Consider the following 20,286-nt stretch of genomic DNA (forward strand, 5'->3'; position numbering starts at 1 on the left):
AGGGAGTGCATGAGCACAAGGCTTGGGCACGAACACCGTTCGCTGGTATGTAAGAACTGAGACTCTTTCTCCAATGGTGGCTTTTGGGAGCAGGACAAGAGCCCACAGATTGATCAGCCGGGACCTAAGCAACATCTGTATTACCTATGGTTCTGAGGCAGCCGGAAACAAGAAGCACATGATACACTGCACACCTTCACCATGACACAGCCACACTTATGCAAGAGGGCCCTGGCACCGAATGAGGACCCAGACAGCAAATGGCTGCTCATTAACGGGATTCTCTGAGCAAGCGAGTGAGGGGTGAGACCGCGAGGAGCGGGTTTGCTGGCCCTCCAGAGTCAAACCCTCTCTTTGAGATGACTGGTGCAACTCTACTCCACTGTATCAATTGGGATCCTTCCTTGCATTCCCCACACTACTGAGGAGCTGACAAAGGTGTCCTCGATTTGCAACTGCGACCCCAACGCTGAATGTTACAAGATGCTGCTCCCTTACCACCTAACTCGATTTTCCCTGAAGGATCCTAGAGCATCCATTCCAGTTTTACTGTGTAGGAAGATTAAGCAATTTTGCCAAGTTATTTCAAGTAGGAATGCACCACTGAACATTCACAATGTGTCTGGAGAAAAGAAGTACAATTGGCTGGGAAAATGAATCACCCACGGTTTTAATGTATATATTGAAGGCAATGCTTAGCATTTTAATATCATTGTTCCCCATGCGTTCAAAGCACAGCATTCATACTGTCTTAACAATCCTTATAGCAACCCTGGAAGGCAGATTCATATGACCTTGTTCCATTTTTAAACCTCACTATTCTGCTAGAGTTTGGAAGGCAGATTAGAACAATAGAAGGCAGTAAAAGCTAAAGAGCCCTTTCAAGCTGCCAACAGGGAAAGGCGGAAGCGCGGAGAGAGTGGCTTGCCTTAGGCTACCCAGCAAGCTAATAATAACAATAACAATAACAACAATAATAAAATCTGAACCAAGGACTACCCTGTTCATACCTGTAACCACTGCTCTAAATCAGGAATGTGCATGGATACTTTGGCTGCAACCAAGTCAAAAATATAGTAAAAAATGAACTGCAAAGAGAAGAGTTGGTTTTTATATGCCGACTTTCTCTACCACTTAAGGGAGACTCAAACCGGCTTACAATCACCTTCCCTTCCCCTCCCCACAACAGACACCCTGTGAGGTGGGTGGGGTGAGAGAGTGTGACTAGCCCAAGGTCACCCAGCTGGCTTCAAGTGGAGGAGTGGGGGAAACAAATCCAGTTCACCAGATTAGCCTCTGCCGCTCATGTGGAGGAGTGGGGGAATCAAACCGGTTCTCTAGATCAGAGTCCACCGCTCCAAACCACCACTCTTAACCGCTACACCACGCTGGCTTTTTAAAAGCCACTAGGTTGACTCAGAGTGCTACAAGAGACCCCCAAGTCCACCCTTCATTCTCTTCCCTGGCAAATCCTTAACAGGAGAGTCGAAAGCTGAAACACATGCACGCACAGATTTGGAGTGGCCTCGTTGCAACATACAAGGTGCGACCCAGACAATATAGTGCTGGAAGGTTTCGACTTCCCACACTGACCACCTACCATTGAGCTCTGGAGGAAGGTAGAGGTGATAGGTGCTGTAGATGTCGTTGGACATTTGAAGCTGCAGCTTTGTGTATTTTTTAAGGAGTTGAGAAATGTTGTCCTCCTGGAAGGGAGTCTTCTCCAAAATCACCACGGCGTCAGTCCCATCCCCAGATGCACTCTTCACCTAGAGAAACAAAAATGCAAGAATTGCCTCGCTGGACTGAACCAAGACTCATCTATGCCATCGTTTTGTATCCCACAACAATTAGCCAAAAGCACCCACAAGCTCACAAGGTGAGTATGTGTCCTCAAGCCCCAGCATATGATACATAGAGGTACGGAGGCCACGGAGATATAATGTAGGTGTCATGGCTAATCACTGTTGATAGACACCCTCTCCACGAATCTGTCTCATCCCCCTTCATAAAAGCCTCTTCCTGAACACATCTTTCCTGCCCAGAATGTGCTGTGTCCGTTATTAGAAGGTGAAACCCAGACGGCGGCAAGTTCTACGCTAGGACATGTGCTACTGTGACAAGATGACATCAAGGCACACAGTAGGGGCAGGACGAGGACATTGAAAAATATTAAGTGGTCACATTATGCTGGGAGGACTGACGCCCAAAGTAGGTGGAGTTGCAGTAACATATGTGTCCCTAGCAACCTTTATGAGTAGAGCATGCCCATATTGTAAGACACAGTATTGTATCATACAGGACACTGCAGCTACTAGGTCACCCTATATTTTTGCAAATCAGCAATCTTGGGAAAGGCAGCATGTGTGAGTTGGGAGGCAGTATAAGAGACCCCAAGCTTATCCTTGGCAACACCTGAAAAACACTATAGTTTTGTGAAGATTTGGGGAGACCTTGCTGCAATCCATGAGGTGTGATCCTGTGTTGGAAAATGCAACTTCCTGTGTCACTCACTTACCGTTCAGCACTACAATACTTCTATTACTGTACTATTCACACATTAGAACAATGGTCTTCAACCTTCCAGGACCCTCTTAATACAATCTGACAGGAAGTCACTGTCAGGGTATCAAGTTGATTGTAATAATCTGACAGTAACAGCTGTGTGATAGCTGTCAGATCTGAGAGATCTGGGAGGTCAAAGATGATGTAAGCAGAAGCAATAGCCTTGCTGGTACCAAAGGGAACTGCAGGAATCCGGATCTGGGCAGTTTGCTGATGCAATGCTTTGCACAGGTCCACAGGTGGCCTAATTCAGATCAGCTGCAGTGAGTGTATATAAGGCTATGTAACTGTGCTTCTGTAACACCAATTACAGCCTGGAAGTAGTAGTGGAAAAGTGTACGTGATGGTATGTTTTATCTGTGCACTGTAAATAAAAGACACTGTTTCTTATAAAGCAAGACTGCTGGTGGTTATGTCCTGGAGGAACTCCTAATCCACTTGCTTCCACATCAGTCGCATGAAAACGGAGCCACATGACAGGAAGAGGCAGAACCCAAATTAGGAGCTCATGAGCATCAAGGTCAGATATCACAGCCAGATGACCAAGGAGCCAGCAATAAGCTGAGCACCAGACCGTGTACTGTGGTGAAGAACAAGCCAAGGGTCACGGTGGAGGAATGTTTTCACCACTGAGTGACTTCATCTCACCACTGTACTGCTCTCCTGACTATGAACACAGGCAGGAGGCATGGCACCCTAGCTCTCAATGTATCTGCATTAGCAGCAGGTCCTTCCAAAAAGAGGGCAGCTCTGTTGGGACTCCCTGTCCAGCAGGGGGGGCTGCGTAACCCACCTGAGGGACCTGAGCCCATGGACTGAAGATCACGGCATTAGAAGACCTCCAGAGAAGGTGAACACAATAGGATGACAAGTTGGACAGATGGTTGAGCGACTGTTCGCAGACAGCTCTTTTGCATGTGTCAGTCCCAGAAAGGAAGAAGGCATGCATTATGAAAACAGACACTAGCTCTGAACTGGATGGGCCAGGTTGGCCTGAACTCATCAGATCTCAGAAGCTAAGCAGCATCAGCCCTGGTTAGTACTTGGATGGGAGACCACAGAGGAAGTCCAGTGTTGCTACGCAGAGGCAGGCAACTGCAAGCCATCTGCAATTTTTATTGCCTTGAAAACCCTACGGGGTTGCCATGAGTTGGCTGTGACTTGACGGCACTTTGCACCACCACCACTGGATTCAGTTCCACACAAAAAAACTCACAGCTCCAAGTGTCAACCAGTTCGGTACAGAATTAACCTCTGATATGATTCAATAAAGAAGCCCATCACATCTGACCTTGGCCATTCTGATGTCCTGTTATTGCAGTTTACCATTCACCTGCCCCATAATACTGTTCACCTGCCCCACATTTGACCTACAGAGTTTTAACAAGCTTCCAGTCTCCACAAAAACCCATCCATCTGGAATTTACATGCTGCTTTCAAATTATAGACATGCTTTTCCATTTCCTGACACTTCATCATGGGGCTCAGTTATCTCAGAGGTGGATTTACAGGGGGCAGTAAAAGAACTAACCCAACTGTATACCCCCCCTCGGGGAGAACCTTCTTTCCGATCGCTGTACAGCTGTAAATGTTGAATTAAAAGAGTACTTGCAAATTTCCTATTTTTATGGCCCCTGAGTGACAAGTCCATCCATCTTATTTACAGCATTTGAGTTAACTGCTACTTTGCAATTCAATTCCACTTTAAACACTAAACATGAAAAACTGATCTCCAGGCTAAAAGCAATAGATATGCTAATAAGAAAAATAATCTAAGCCTCGAGATGGGCAGCTGGCACTTTGTCAGAGGGAACAACTGCGACCTGTGCCCTCCGCCACATTTCTTCTGCTGTTCGGCACCAGAAGCTTAGTTTAGACATCTTTCAGTTATTCCTCACTGCCGAGTCCTGCAGCTCATCTACCCGCGTCTCCAATGCTGAACCTCAAAACATGCCACAACAACTACAGAGAAAGAGGATTGAAAATGGCAGGGGGGAAAATCTAGTATTCTCCCTAGTATCAGAGGAGCATGCCTATTATATTAGGTGCTGTGGAACACAGGCAGGATGGTGCTGCTGCAGTCATCTTGTTTGTGGGCTTCCTAGGGGCACCTGGTTGGCCACTGTGTGAACAGACTGCTGGACTTGATGGGCCTTGGTCTGATCCAGGAGGGCCTTTCTTATGTTCTTATGTAAAACATCCACCTGGATTGCCCTTGGGATAGCTGCCCAATGGGCAGGCATTCCTCTTCTACAGGAGCCAAATGACCACCACAGTCGAGGGCCAGGAGGGAACACTGCGCTCAGATCGGAGTGGCTAGTACTCTTGCTGGTCATCTTCACCAGCATATGGACTGGCTCAAGTGCATGAAATGTTTGAGGCTATTTGCTCTCTGCTCGTGCCCGGGATTGCATGGCTGCCCCTTGGTGTGAGGCTGGACTAGTCAGCCTTTTGAACTGATCTCCTCTAATTCTACCACTCTCTCAACTCCCACCCCACCTCCTCCTCCTGTCCACTAGGATGTTTTTTTCTAGCAACACTATTTTGGCTAACATGGATGCTGAGTCTCTGTACACCAACATGCCCCATAAAGATGGACTACATGCAATTAGGGACACCATCTGTGACAACACCATGGCCGACCTTGCTACCCAGCTCTGCCAGTTTGACCTCACCTACAACATCTTCAGATTTGTCCTCACCCACAACTTCAGGATTTGGTGAGGATCTATTCTTTCAGATCAATGGAACAGCCATGGGCACCTGTATGGCACCACTATAAGCCAACATTTTCATGGCTGACCTGGAGCAGTGCTTCCTCAGCTCGCATCCATTAACACCCCCTCCTTGTATCTGAGATTTATTGATGACGCTTTCATCATTTGGTCACATAGAATAGAAGCACTGGAGAAAATTCACCAGCAACTTCCACTTTACAATCAACCTGACCATGAACCAACCCATACAAGAAAAACATTTTCTAGACACCACTGTACAAATACGTAATGGAAGCGTGAAAACACCCTTATACCGGAAACCTACTGATCACCAAACATATCTATGTGCCTCCAGTCACCGTCCTAAACACACCAAAAGTTCCATCATCTACAGCCACGTTCTATACTACACCTGCCTCTGTTCCAGTCTCCCAGACAGAGATTCTCACCTGCAGGATCTACAACAGACATTTTTGGAATTACAATATCCACCTGATGTCGTAAGGAAACAGATCAACAAAACCAGCATGGTACCAAGGAATAACCTTCTACAAGACAGGCCCAAATGAAACAACAGAACACCACTGATGGTCACTTATAGTCTGCCTACTAGGTTTTTTTTTTAATTTTCCAAATGAATATAACAAGACACACAAACATACAAATCAAATTCTTACGTTATAATGGACTATAACTTCTATTGTATTTTACCTTCTTTGAATGTTATAATAACATATTCAGTGATGTATTCCTTTCTTAAATTTTAACATTTTATTATTATGATCATTTAACAACTAAATACATTTGTCATAAAAATCAGAGGTTGATCTATTATTCACTAGAAACGTTAGCCATAGTTGCATATTGTGCTATTTGTCCATTCAGTTACATCTGGATAATCTTCTGCTTTCCACTTTCCTGCATACTCCACTCTTGCCGCCAGTTTGCCTACTAGTTCGCAACAATTTGGTTAAAAGTAAAAATTAACAGATAAGGGCAGGTTTGGGGAAGGGGTTGGACTCCCCTTCCCCAATAGATCAGTGCAGTTACTTACTTGACTAGAATGTCACCTGCCTTGCACATAGGTTTGCCAGGTCCCTCTTCGCCACCTCTTCGCGGGAGATTTTTGGGGCGGAGTGTGAGGAGGGCAGGGTTTGGGAGGGATCAATGCCATAGAGTCCAATTGCCAAAGCGACCATTTTCTCCAGGTGAACTGATCTCTATCAGCTGGAGATCCATTGTAATAGCAGGAGATCTTCAACTAGTACCTGGAGGTTGGCAACCCTAGAGATGGAGAACACCCCTAGGGTTGCCAGCTCCAGATTGGGAAATACCTGGAGATTTTTGGGGCGGGGCCTGAGGAGGGTGGGGTTTGGAGATGGGAGGGATTTCAATGTCATAGAGTCCAATTGCCAAAGCAGCCATTTTCTCCAGCTGAACTGGTCTCTATCGGCTGGACAGTTGTAATAGCAGAAGCTCTCCAGCTAGAACCTGGAGGCTGGCAACCCTACTTGCTCAAGATCAGTGTTTACTTTTGATCAAGCATCTAATGAAACCAAACACCAAATGCCTGGCCAATTTCCAAACCATACATCCTACTTTGTCGCGATCTGTGTTCTGAGTATCTATGCATGAAGAACAACGTTATGGGGCCAAGAAGCAAGCAAAACAAAACAGGAAAAGCCTCGACAAAACTTAAATGCTGACGTTTGCTGCCTTTTTTAAAAACGTTGGTTTTATGACAAGGTATCAAATTTCCAAAACATAAAATGTTACTCTTTCTGCAGCTTTCCCCACTCTTCGCCCCGCCCTCCTGGCGACGTAGAGGGGGTCCTCCTAAGGAGGCGGGGCAAAACGATGACGGTCGGCTTCCCCCGCCCCTCGATGCTGATTGGTCCGTGCCGGCTCCCCAGAAAGCTTATACGAAACCGTTGGTACCTGACCGTTGGTACCTGCCCGTGTAGGAAGATGGTCTTGTCCCGCGCAGACTCTCTGAGCACCCTCCGCACAGAGAGGTCCGCCAAAGGGAACCCAGCGGCGGCGGCACCTTCCTTTTGGGACTCAGCCGCCCCATTCTCACCCTCCTCACGTTTCTTCTTCAGAACAGGGGATTCCGCCATGGCTTTGTGGAAGCGGAGGCAAAGCGGGAATTTCTGCGCATGCGCCGTTATCCTCAAACGGTCGCCTCGGCTCACAACGACTGTCTCACTGTTGCTGAGTTGCGCCCTCTGCTGGCAGGAGGCTAGTGAGGCGGGCCTGGAGATTGAATATGCGCATGCGCACAGTTGTCTCCCCCCCCCCTCCGAGAGGACGACCCAGGCAGCTCTCACTTCCGGCTCTCATTAGACTCTCGCATGTCCAGAGGGAAGAGAGTACAAATGCCTTAAAAAATCAGTATATTTAAGACTGTATGGGACTGCAGAAATTGTGGTTGTATATGCGGATGGCCAAACTTACAGAGTCTTTACATGGTAAAGATTTGGAAGAGTTCAAAAAAGCTTGGTTAAAGGCCATTGCAATTTGGGATGAACGGGCAAAAATGAATTTTACAAGTATAGTTAAAGAATTATAGATAAATGGTAATGTAGTTTATATAATGTTAGTTTAAGGTAACTTTAAATACTGTCAGAATACTTCTCCGGAGGTCCAATGGTGGGACACTCATTTAAGGTGGGTGGTGGGTATTTGGGCACTGTTTATTCTATAAAATTATAATAGTAGATGTGAAACTAGTATAAGTGCTCTTTTTGTATTTTTGTTTTGTTTTTTAGATATTTGTTTATGTGATTTATAATTTGTTATTTTTATTATGAAAATTAATACAAATTTATATTAAAAAGACTGTATGGGCACATACAGCGGTATATATATGAATAGCCAGTGTGGTGTTCTAGGATGTCAGAGTAGATAGACGTAGGGTTGAAATCACTGTGTGACCTTGGGCCAATCTTTCTGCTCACCCTACCTGCCTCACAGGGTTGTTGGGCGAGGATAAAATGGAGGAGGGAGGAAGAACCCTCCACATCTCCCTAAGCTTCTTAGAGCAAAGGTGTATAAAGTGCCCCATTTTTGCTGGAACACAGGTCTGGAAAAAAATCAGTACAAACATTTAAATGGAACAGACAGCGCTAGCGGGCCTCTCCTTTAAATCCAAGATCTCCTGGACCATTGTTGCTAACAGTTGCAAACTTCCTGCTACATCATTGCTCAGTATTGAGGAAAAGAGAGTTTAAGAAGTTTTTTTAAGGACATTTATTCTCTTTAGAATAGATGTAAATTAAAAAGTCTGCCATTCTACCTGCAACGGGTGTAAATTAAAACAATCTGCCATCCTACCTACAGCAGGTAGAGTTACTGACTCCAGCTTAGAAAATCCCTGGAGACTTGGCAGAACATGGGAAGGGAAGAGTGCTCAGTGGGGATGTGATACCTTAAATACCACTCTCCAAAGCCGCCATTTGCTCCAGGGGAACTGATCTGTAGTCTGGAGATCAGTTGCAATTCCAGAACTCCCTAGCAGCAGGGAAAACTTAAGGTCCAAGCAATATGTGTGTGTGTGTGTGAAGTGCGTCAAGTCGCAGCCGACTTATGGCGACCCCTTTTTGGGGTTTTCATGGCAAGAGACTATCAGAGGTGGTTTGCCAGTGCCTTCCTCTGCATAACAAGCCTGGTGTTCCTTGGTGGTCTCCCATCCAAATACTCACCAGGGCTGACCCTGCTTAGCTTCTGAGATCTGACGAGATCAGGCTAGCCTGGGCCATCCAGGTCAGGGCCCAAGCAATATACTTGCCTGCAAATACCTATGCTGCAGTCCAAAGTTCATAGCAGATCTCAAAGTTTCTCAAGTACTGTACTGTGGATTAATTTCAGTTGCTGTATCCAGTCACCGTGACAGCACAGTTCTATATATTTTTTTAAATAGCTTGTCAACCAAAGAAGAGAGGAGAAGAGTTAGTTTTTTTTATATGCTGACTTTCTCTACCACTTAAGGAAGACTCAAACTGGCTTACAATCACCTTCCCTTCCGCACCCCCCCCCCACACACAACAGACACCATCAGGTAGGTGGGGCTGAGAGAGCTCTAAGAGAACTGTGACTAGCCCAAGGTCACCCAGCTGGCTTCATATGTAGGAGCAGGGAAACAAATCCAGTTCACCCGATTAGCCTCCATTGCTCATGTGGAGGAGGGGGGAATCAAACCGGGTTCTCCAGATCCGGGTCTACCGCTCTTAACCACTACACCATGCTGGCTATGAAAGAGAAGGAGGGAAAGACATGGAGGGAGTAGGAACAAGATGGGCATTTGCAGCCAAATCTCCATAAGGCAGATTGGAAAGAAAGGAAAGAAAGATTCATAAACAGTGCAATCCAAAATTGAGTTACACCCTTCTATGCCTGTTTAGGACTGCACTGATATTCCTGAACAAAAACATTATGAGGTAGTCTGGTATAAACATAAAAAGTGACAACTGGGAAAAGAAATATCACATTTTTAAACGCCATCAAGTTGCAGCCCCCTTAGGTTTCTAAGGCAAGAGATGAACAGAGGTGGTTTGCCATTGTCTGCCTGGCCTTCTCCTTGGTGGTCTCCCATCCAAGTACTAACCAGGGGCGACCCTGCTTAGCTTCCGAGATCTGATAAAAGGGAGCTAGCCTGGGCCACCCAGTTCAGGGCAAAAAGAAACAACCAAAGCCTGTATGGGCAAGAACAAGGGAACCTTTTAAACACAAGTCACCATTCAATCCTTTCACATACAGACTAGAGTTAGGATGAAGCCTGGTGTTTTGTTTTTTTTAGCTAGGAAGCCCACCATAAAGGAATCAGAGGCAAAAAAAAATGCTACTCCTATCCTAAATGCTGCAACAGGCTTTGATTCAGGGAAATTAACACACTGGGATTCTGATTTCATGCTTCTCTGCCATCACTGATCCATGTAACACAGAAACATAAACTGGACCGACACGTGAGGAAGTGCTGGGAAACAGCTCACAAAAACTTGAATTCTGACGCAGTTCTATTTTATTGTAATGTAACAGAAATTTTCAAGAGAGTCATGATCCGTACATGAGGGTTCCCGACAGTAACTGGTTGGTTTGGCCTCTAGTAACGAGGGAACTGTCTTCTCAGAACTCACAACGAGTTCAAAACAACACACGCACTTCACATAGAGAAGAATCTGGTGTGGGCACAATACTTTTACCATGAAACACAGAGCTCTGTTGGGCCCTCTGGAGCCTCAAATATAAAGTCCAAGCAGAAATATTTCCAGTCTTTTATATCAATAAGTGTTCCTGTAACAGAGCGGGCTGCCCACATGCCATTTATGAGCATAAGTGCAGATGGTGGAATGCCAGAGAACACAAAATCTGTCCTTCAGTGGTGAGACAGGTCAGTGGGAAGGGAACCCCCGCGCTTGTCATATCCCATGTGAGTAAAGACATCCTTCAGGTTTTTTTGGGGGGGGGGTTGCCATCAGGTCACATCTGACTTCTGGTGACCCCTGGTGAGGTTTTCAAGGCAAGGGATGTTCAGAGGTGGTTTGCCATTGCCTTCCTCCGGGTCACGGCCCTGGTATTCCTTGGAGGTCTCCCATCCAAATACTTGTCAGGGTCAACCCTGCTTAGCTTCTGAGATCTGTCAAGAGATCAGGCTAGCCTGGGCGACCCAGGTCAGAGCTCCTTCAGTCTAGCTTGTATCAAAAGTACTTTCGCCCAGTAGTACAAAGTCTCAACGTTTAGTCCATGTTCCTGCATGCATTTTTACATAGTTCCCGCAGATCTGAAAGATACAATGAAGTAAGGATTAGGATCTTTGAATCAGATAGTATCGAAAAGCTCAAACAAAACCTTGCATATTTTCTTCAAAGTTTGAAGCCTCAGTGTTTAGTTATCGGGAACAGCCATTGCTTTCCAGCACTTTGGGGTAAGCAACTGCCAGCTACATGAATTTATGACAAAGAAGCTTTGACTCTCGAAAGCTTATACCCTGAAAATCTTGTTGGTCCCTTAGGTGCTACTGGACTCGAATCTAGCTATTCCACTGCAGACCAACATGGCTACCCTCTGAAAGAAATTTATGTTGCAATTCTTAAACAGCCAGAAAAGAATAATGCAACCTTAACAGTGGCTCCATACAAATCTTACACTAATTATAAGCCCCAAACTTATCATTTTTCCTCATCTTATGCAGAGTGTAATCCTAAACAGATATCCCTGTCTCCAGTGGCTATTGAAAAAGCAATGGAATAACTTTGCATAGAAGTGCACAGGTAAGTTATATAGGTGCATCTGTAAGACTTGAGTATTCCATGCGGCGCGTAAGGAGATTTCTTTCTATTTATCCTGGAGGAAGGTTTCAAACTGCTCAGTGGTGTGGTAGGGCAAGGGTAGGATCCACCCCACTAGCTCCTATCCCATGGGTGAAGACAGAAGTACTCTCCATGGGATTAAGCTACTGCTGTTTCAAAGGCTAATTTGACAGTGGACGTTTGGCACAGGAGAACATAACGCACAAGCAATTTTTATTAGCAATTAATAAGACCTGAGGGGTTGTCTGCTTCCTACAAAACATTTAATCCTCCCATGGAAACAACTCAGTACAAGAAGAAGAGTCGGTTTTTATATGCTGACTTTCTCTACCACTTAAGGAAGACTCAAACCGGCTTACAATCACCTTCCCTTCCCCTTCCCACAACAGACACCCTGTGAGGTAGGTGAGGCTCAGAAAGCTCTAATAGAGCTGTGACTAGCCCAAGGTCACCCAGCTGGCTTCCTGTGTAGGAGTGGGGAAACCAACCCGGTTCACCAGATTAGCCTCCGCTGCTCATGTGGAGCAGTGGGGAATCAAACCCGGTTCTCCAGATCAGACTCCACTGCTCCAAACCACTGCTCTTAACCACTACACTATACTGGCTCTCAGTAACAAGATGCACAAGGAAGCTAAGCATCCTCTCCGCTGCTTACTTACAGCGCATCACTGTCTCTTTGACCTGCATGAAGCCTTCTTCCTGGACTGTGATACTGATGTAATAGATGCACTTAAGTTCCCTTGGATAGTCCCTACGGTCAACACCCTTCAGCACCGGGATGATGCGCCCGTTGGCCATCGGTGCCTCCATCAAGGCCTGATGCATTTGGTAAATGCACCAAGGGTCCTTGAGGAAGCTGGACGTGATGAGCAGCACCCAGCAATGGCTGTTCTGGACCGCCTCGCACAGCTCCGAAACAATGGCGCCCCCCGGGACCGCATCCCGCAACTGAAGGAAGCAACGGAAGCGCTCGGGTTGGCTCTCCAAGTAGGAGACCATCTGCTCCACGAATTCAAGGTCTCCCTCACTGTGGCAGATGCATGCGTCGTACAGTTTGTTCCAGCGTGCGCTCTCTGAGCTGCTGATGTTTACGGGGAAGGTGCAGGAGGTCAGTTTGGGGCTGTTCACCCGACTGCTGGCCAGAGAGTTCGAATCCCGCTCCAAACGAGGAGAAGGTGAAGATGGAGACGAGTGGTCCGGTGGGCTTTTTGAAGAGCTTGAACTTTGCCTCGACTTCCACGGGAGCCACTTGAACCAACCTGCCAAGTTACCAGTAAAGAAGAAGAGGAGTTGGGTTTTACATGCTGACTTTCTCTACCACTTAACAACCAAACCGGCTCGCAATGACCTTCCCCTCCCCACAACAGACACCCTGTGAGGTAGGTGGTGCTGAGAGAGCTCTAAGACAGGTGACTAGTCCAAGGTCACTCAGCTGGCTTCACGCGTAGGAGTGGGGAAACCAACCAGGTTCACCAGAATCAGATAAAATGAACCAGTGAGATTGAAACTGAACGATACAAGAACTGTCTTGCTAAATCACTGAGATCTGTGTTCTGTTTGCAACAACGGCCAGCCTGATCCTTCTAGAAGTTCCCAAGTAGGACACAGTGGTAACGATCACATCATCTGTCCCCAGCACATAATTATCAGTATATCACTTCTGTACACGCAGCTGCTGAAATAGATCTCTAGGCTGTCATAGCTGGGGATGTATGTGCATGCATCTGGATTTTGGCAGTAAACCTTCAAATTCTACTGCTACAATTTCGGCTTGAACAAGGCTGTTGCATTCCAGAGAGACAGCTGAGAAGAACAGCTTTAAATTAATGCCACTACCCACATTTGGGACTGACCATACACACTGTCCAAGATCTGTACAATTGGGGTATTCAGTTCCAAGTTCCATTAGGAATGGGTAGAATCAAGATTGTGTTTTGTTTAACTTCTAAACATAGTATATCATGACAGTAATTTTTTTCCATCAAGTCACACCTGACTTATGGCAACAAGGTAAGGTTTTCAAGGCACGAGACGTTCAGAGGTAATTTGTCATTGCCTGCCTCCACGTCATGACCCTGGTATTCCTTTTAGGGGAGGGGCCGTGGCTCAGTGGTAGAGCAACTGCTTGGCATGCAGAAGGCCCCAGGTTCAATCCCTGGCATCTCCAGTTAAAGGGACTAGGCAAGCAGGTGATGCAAAAGACCCCTGCCTGAGACCCTGAAGAGCTGCTGCCAGTCTGAGTAGACAATACTGACTTTGATGGACCAAGGGTCTGATTCAGTGTGAGGCAGCTTCATGTGTTCCTTGGAGGTCTCCCGTCCAAATACTGGCCAAGGCCAACCCTGCTTAGCTTTCGAGATCTGATGAGTTTGGGCTAGCCTGGGCAATCCACGTCAGGGCAATGACAGTATGTCTACAGAGAATTTCTGAGAACTGGATGGAAGAGAAAGGGAGGGGGGCTTCCAAAGCTACAAAAGCCTTAGAACCAAAAACTGAGGACAATATACTCAGTTGAAGCGTCATGACAACTAGTTATGGCTGTGAGATTAAATTCTGTGCACACAGAAAAGATGGGTTTGAAATGTTCATTCAGGCCAATCAATGGAGATAGAGGCATCAGACCACTAAGTACCCGGTCTTTCCAACACACCCCCTTGTTCCCTGTATTAATCGTAGGAATTTTCCAAATAGATACATCCTCGTGCATGACTGAGTCAGAGTCCAACTGAGCATGTCCCAATTTACAGGCCAAAGAGTCACTTAAAACAGAACTTGCTTACTTACCTGCCATATCAGGACTAAGTTTCAGGTGAGAGACATCCACGCCTATCTTCCTTTGCAGGTAAAGGTTGTTCCGTTCCCCCACTTCATTCGGGGCAATTCTTCCTGTATCTGGGGCACCGTCAAGAGGATGAAAGCAAACGGAGATTCACATTGACTCGCGTAAAACAAGTCCACAAAGCTTAGTCCAAAATGATCACATGCTAGGGGAGAGCGGTAGCATTGTACGAACTGCAGCTTTCAAACAAAAACCTCGTAACTGGTCCCAAACCCAACAGACTACTCCCTTAACTATCCCTGAAACTATTCCCTACACCAAGGGTACCCAACCTTTTTCAGCCTTATGGCATCTTGGAAATTCTGACGCAGCATAGTGGACATAGCCACAAAATGGCTGCTGCCACAACTTACCTTGAATCACATAGTGAAAATCCTTGTGCTGTGGGGGCAGCTGCTGCCAAAGCAACATTTTTAAAACACTGCACAGCCAATCCTATCTCCAGTAGCTAGTCAGAAGCCTCACTGGGCAAAAGCCCCACCTAGTCCCACCCACTTACTAAAAAGGACATGGTGGGCATCAGGAAAAGTGTCAGGCACCACACTGGGGATCCCTGCCCTGCGCAAAGGCAAAGACAGGGAAAAGGATAGGCTATATGGCACCTGTGGGTAGCGTGTGACTTTTAAGCACTGTTCGCAAAAGCATGGGCGGTGTACAGATTCATTAATACCCCTTTTGTGTGTGTGTTTTTCAATTTCCAGTTGCAGAAATGACTTGGCGAATACTGCTGCAACCAGCTGTTCAGACAACCAAAAGCAGATTAAAAGCCCCAAATCAGTTATCAGTAAAATGGTTTGACTGATCTATGTATCAGCATGGTGTAGTGGTTAACAGCAGAGGACTCTAATCTGGTGAACCGGGTTTGATTCCCCACTGCTCCATATGAGCCACAGACTCTAACCTGGTGAACACGGTTGGTTTCCCCACTCCTACACATGAAGCCAGCTGGGTGACCTTGGGCTAGTCACAGTTCTCTCTGAACTCTCTCAGCCCCACCTACCTAACAGGTGTCTGTTGTGGGGAGAGGAAGGGAAGGAGATTGTAAGCAGGTTTGATTCTCCTTAAAAGGTACAGAAAGTCGGCATAGAAAAACCAACTCTTCTTCTTCTGTCACTGTATCTAACAGTAAACTGGATGGTCCCTGTGCAGATAGCAAAAGCTGCATAAGGGGCCACGCACAGACCAAACAGGGATCTCAATCTACTCCTGGGGCTCAACCAACCTCAAGCAATGGCCCTGATCGGCTGCGACTTGACAGCACTTTACACACACACACACACACACACACACACACACACAGGGATCTCAATCTACTCCTGGGGCTCAACCAACCTCAAGCAATGGCCCTGATCGGCTGCGACTTGACGGCACTTTACACACACACACACACACACACACACACACACACACGGATCTCAATCTACTCCTGGGGCTCAACCAACCTCAAGCAATGGCCCTGATCGGCTGCGACTTGACGGCACTTTACACACACACACACACACACACACACACACAGGGATCTCAATCTACTCCTGGGGCTCAACCAACCTCAAGCAATGGCCCTGATCGGCTGCGACTTGACAGCACTTTACACACACACACACACACACACACACACACACACACACACAGGGATCTCAATCTACTCCTGGGGCTCAACCAACCTCAAGCAATGGCCCTGATCGGCTGCGACTTGACGGCACTTTACACTTACACACACACACACACACACACACACACACACACACACACACAAACCCGTCTGCTCTTCCGGTTTGCAGTTAAAGTTGCAATGGGTCCGTGGGGTGTTTGCATTTTTTCCAATCGCGAAAGGAAGCGACCGCGAAGCCATTTAAACCACGCGTCGCAAAAAAATGCCACGCGTAAAAATTTTGCTTTTTTAAAAAATGCATCCATTCTGCAGTAAAGTTAAAAGAGATTTAAAAAAAAAAGGGAAAAGGTGGGGGGGTTACCGGGGAGGGTGCGGAGGTCGAGCGGGGAAACCGGATCCGGTGATCGGGCGGCCGCGAGGAGTGGCAAACTTCGCCCTTCCTGGGTTGGTCAGTAGGAAGCAGCAGCTGCTCAACCCGCGGCTTGTCCGGGCGCCGCCGGTGCGTCTCCTCTGGGCAGCGCCTGCAGGCGGCAGCGGGGTGGCGGCGGGTGGAGAGACCGATGGGGAAGGGACCAGCGTTTCCTCCGCAGTTTCCTCTGCAGAACTCCGGCCAGCGGCAATTAATCCCCCTCCCCAACCCCGCAGCTCGAATTCGCATCGGCTTCTTTTCCAATCGGGAGGCGGGGTCCAAGGAGCTCCATCGGGATCGGGCGCGGTCGTCCCTCTACACTTAGTTCCCAACGGGGGGTCCCCGAGAACTAAATTAAGGTCCGCGAAACAAAGTTCTAAACCCATAATAAATTAATATTTTCAAGTAAAATTTCTCTATTATAACATATATATTCAAATATTATTCTAAGTTTAATGTTTAACTAACAGTTATGATTAAAGTAGTCAAAAAAGAGTCCAGTAGCACCTTAAAGACTAACAAAAATATTTTCTGGTAGGGTATGAGCTTTCGTGAGCCACAGCTCCCTTCTTCAGATACAGCTAGAATGTGAATCCATCTGTCTTTAAGTAGAGAAGAGTGCTGTATCTGTATTCTAGCTGTATCTGAAGAAGTGAGCTGTGGCTCACGACAGCTCATACCCTACCAGAAAATATTTTTGTTAGTCTTTAAGGTGCTACTGGACTCTTGCATCTGAAGAAGTGAGCTGTGGCTCACGAAAGCTCATGAGCTTTCTGGTAGGGTATGAGCTTTCGTGACCCACAGCTCACTTCTTCAATCTGAAGAAGTGACCTGTGGCTCACGAAAGCTCATACCCTACCAGAAAATATTTGTGTTAGTCTTTAAGGTGCTACTGGACTCTTGCCCTTTTTGACTACTGCAAACAGACTAACACGGCTACCCACTGTGAGTTATGATTAAAGTTTATTTTCAAATTCTAGGGATTTTTATTTCGAACCTCAGGGTCCCTGCACCGAACAAAAAAGTCCTGGTGGTCCCTGGTCCAAAAAAAGGTTGGGGACCACTAAGAAACGCTTTCGGACTGATGCAGCTGTATCTGAAGAAGGGAGCTGTGGCTCGCGAAAGCTCACACCCTGCCAGAAAATATTTTTGTTAGTCTTTAAGGCGCTACTGGACTCTTGCCCTTTTCTATTGAAATCGCAGGCCTCAATAACAACCACCCGCTAGGCAGGCTTAGTAGGCGGGGTTCACTTACCCAGTAAACATGCAGAGCGCCAGCTGTTTGTGCGCTCTTGAAACTTCCTAGGCAAGCTAGAAGTCGACGCAAGTTGGTTTTCCAAATTAATGGTGGACGGGGAAATCTGCCCCAAACTGCAAAACCGCACGGCCGGAAAGGGAACATTTTCTTCCTCTGCCCCTTTTCCCCCAGCTTTTCACCAGGGTATCATATGTCTTAAAAGTAGGCTTGCCAACCTCCAGGTTGTCTGTAGACAAGTTATCTTACCTCTTGAAGAAAAGGACACTTTCCTAGTCAATTTCCTAGGACTGACAATGATTCCTTTTCGTGGCAATTGTTAATGTTTTTGATTTGGACATTGTCCGTTGTTGCACTATATGTATAATGTATTCCATTCTCTTTATTGTGGATAAATGACGTTAATTTGTTGGTTTGTTGTTTACTAACCTCCAGGTGGTGGCTGGAGATCTGCTATTACAACTGATCTCCAGGAGAGACCTGGAGAAAATGGCCACTTTGGAAGGTGAACTCTATGGCATTACATTAGGGGTGCCAACCTCCAGGTACTAGCTGGCGATCTCCCACTATTACAACTGATCTCCAGCCGAGAGATCAGTTCACCTGGAGAAAATAGCCGCTTTGGCCATTGGACTCTATGGCATTGAAGTCCTTCCCCAAACCACCCTCCTCAGGCTCCATCCACAAAACCTCCCACCAGTGGCAAAGAGGGGCCTGGCAACCCTATACCCCACCAAAGTGCCTCTCCAAACCTCACTCACCTCAGACTCCACCCCTAAAATCTTCAGGTATTTTTCCCAACCTGGAGCTGGCAACCTTACTCTAAAGCTTCTTAAACAGTGGGTCACAACCGCATATAGGGTCACATAACTGAATGTGGGGGTCGCTAAAAAATTGGCAACAGTAAAAGGTTTCTTTATGAGTTATTAGTAAATGTTTGATTTGTATACCTATTTTATATACTTATGTACCCAGGGTCGCGTAGAAATTTCTCGGTCAAAAAGGGGTCGCAAGTGGAAAAAGTTTAAGCCCTGCTCTAAGCACAAACTTGTTCCTGTTTTTAAATAATCTGCAATAACTACCACCCTTTGGTTCTGTGGTACTCTACAGACCACTGGCTGAGATTACCAACCATTAAGGTTTGTATTAGGAGAGGAATCCCTTTGCCACTGAAAAGAAACACCATAAATCAAGTGATATTGGATAGGCAAGCTTAATGTTTGATTCAGTAGGATAGCTGTATTAGCCTGTCCTAATAAAACCCAAGTCCAGTGGCACCTTAAGGACTAAAAACAGACATTGTTTCCAATGGGGACACTGAGGCACAATCCTAAACACACTCACTAGGAAGTAAGTCCCATTGAACATACTAGGGTTTACTTCTGGGTATAACGTTTAGGAGGGAGCCCCGTGGCGCAGAGTGGTAAACTGCAGTACTGCAGTCAAAAGTTCAGCTCATGATCTGAGTTTGATCCCAAAGGAAGCCAATTTCAGGCAGCCAGCTCAAGGTTGACACAGCCTTCCATCCTTCCAAGGTTGGTAAAACGAGTACCCAGGTTGCTGGGGTAAAGTGTAGACAACTGGGGAAGGCAATGGCAAACCACTCTGTAAACATAGTCTGCCTAGTAAATGTCAAGATGTGACATCATCCCATGGCTCAGCAATGACCTAGTGCTTGAACAGGGGTCTAACTTTAACTTATGTTTAGGATGGCACTGTATTACTAAATCCAATGCACATTTCCTTGGGAGCAGGCCATTGATTCCTACGGCATGACTGCAGCCCAAAGCATATTTTCTTGAGAGTAAGCTTCAATGACTTTGGCAGGACTTACTGCCAAGGAAACCTACCTAGTTTAAAGCTGTGCAATGTACATCTGAGCTATTGACTCATGTGTTGATGTCTTTCAGCTGGGTTGCAGCCAGCCCTCCAGTGCCTGCTGCTCTCGAGGAGACCTCCGTTTCTCCTAGTCAACCAAGCTGTCTGAGGAACAGTGGAGACGATGGAACTGGTCCCTCCTATTTTGAAAGCAGGGCCAGCATGGGTGATCTGCAGCTGCGTACCGTGATGGGAATTTACAGTGGGTGGATCAAACATGGAAAAGACCTGTAAGCTGTAACTCCAGAGGGGTAGAAGAGTTGGTTTTTATACCCTGCTTTTTCTCTACTGTAAATCTCAAAGCAGCTTACAATTGCCTTCATAGTAGAAGCTTTGAGCAGAGCATCAGAAAGGCCAGGAGTAGGGTTTCTCGGCTTGGGTCACCGGGATCTATAGTGTTAAGCTCAAGGTCTGGAGCCGTAAGGTTACAAAACTTTGCCTTCTAAGTCCTGAATTCATCTAAGGATTTAAGCCCCGATTCCAGCAGCAGCATCCTACCAGGCGAAGAACATTATACACTACAGGCCCTAAATACCATCATCAACCCAAAAATGGGTCAGAGGATGCCTTCAGAGCAGACACAACAGAACTGGCCAGAAAGCCAAGAGGAAAACACCCGATTCTTTGCTTCCCTCTCTGTGACGTGAGCACCAAGAGGGCACGTGACTGTTAGAGAGGGGTTGTGGTGAAGTTGCTTTTTTGC

General features: G+C 46.5%; 2 protein-coding genes across 2 annotated transcripts in view; both read right to left on the bottom strand.

Moving 5' to 3' along the window:
- DCPS (decapping enzyme, scavenger) overlaps window positions 1-7,402 on the bottom strand; it is a 67,221-nt gene extending 59,819 nt beyond the window's left edge. The window contains exons 1-2 of the mRNA XM_056860300.1: window positions 7,235-7,402; window positions 1,601-1,769 (exon numbers count right to left, since the gene is read on the bottom strand). Of these exons, the coding sequence (XP_056716278.1) occupies window positions 1,601-1,769; window positions 7,235-7,402 (337 nt within the window). The remainder of the gene's footprint in view (window positions 1-1,600; window positions 1,770-7,234) is intronic.
- A 3,615-nt stretch (window positions 7,403-11,017) lies between these two features.
- TIRAP (TIR domain containing adaptor protein) lies at window positions 11,018-14,752 on the bottom strand. The gene is made up of 4 exons (XM_056860875.1): window positions 14,686-14,752; window positions 14,375-14,482; window positions 12,250-12,849; window positions 11,018-11,061 (listed from the first exon to the last, which is right to left on the bottom strand). The coding sequence occupies exons 1-4, from the start codon at window positions 14,750-14,752 to the stop codon at window positions 11,018-11,020; spliced, it is 819 nt and encodes a 272-aa protein (XP_056716853.1).
- Window positions 14,753-20,286: the final 5,534 nt, after the last annotated feature.

This window comes from Euleptes europaea, chromosome 14, assembly GCF_029931775.1.
Source record: "Euleptes europaea isolate rEulEur1 chromosome 14, rEulEur1.hap1, whole genome shotgun sequence".
NCBI lineage: Eukaryota > Metazoa > Chordata > Lepidosauria > Squamata > Sphaerodactylidae > Euleptes > Euleptes europaea.

Coding starts and splice junctions, on each gene's coding strand:
- TIRAP (XM_056860875.1), bottom strand. CDS start 14,752: ATGTCCACTATGCTGCGTCAGAATTTCCAAGATGCCATAAGGCTGAAA. Junction 12,850..14,374: donor ACTTAGTCCTGATATGGCAG/GTAAGTAAGCAA, acceptor GTAACTTGGCAG/GTTGGTTCAAGTGGCTCCCG. Junction 11,062..12,249: donor CAAAGAGACAGTGATGCGCT/GTAAGTAAGCAG, acceptor TGTATCTTTCAG/ATCTGCGGGAACTATGTAAA.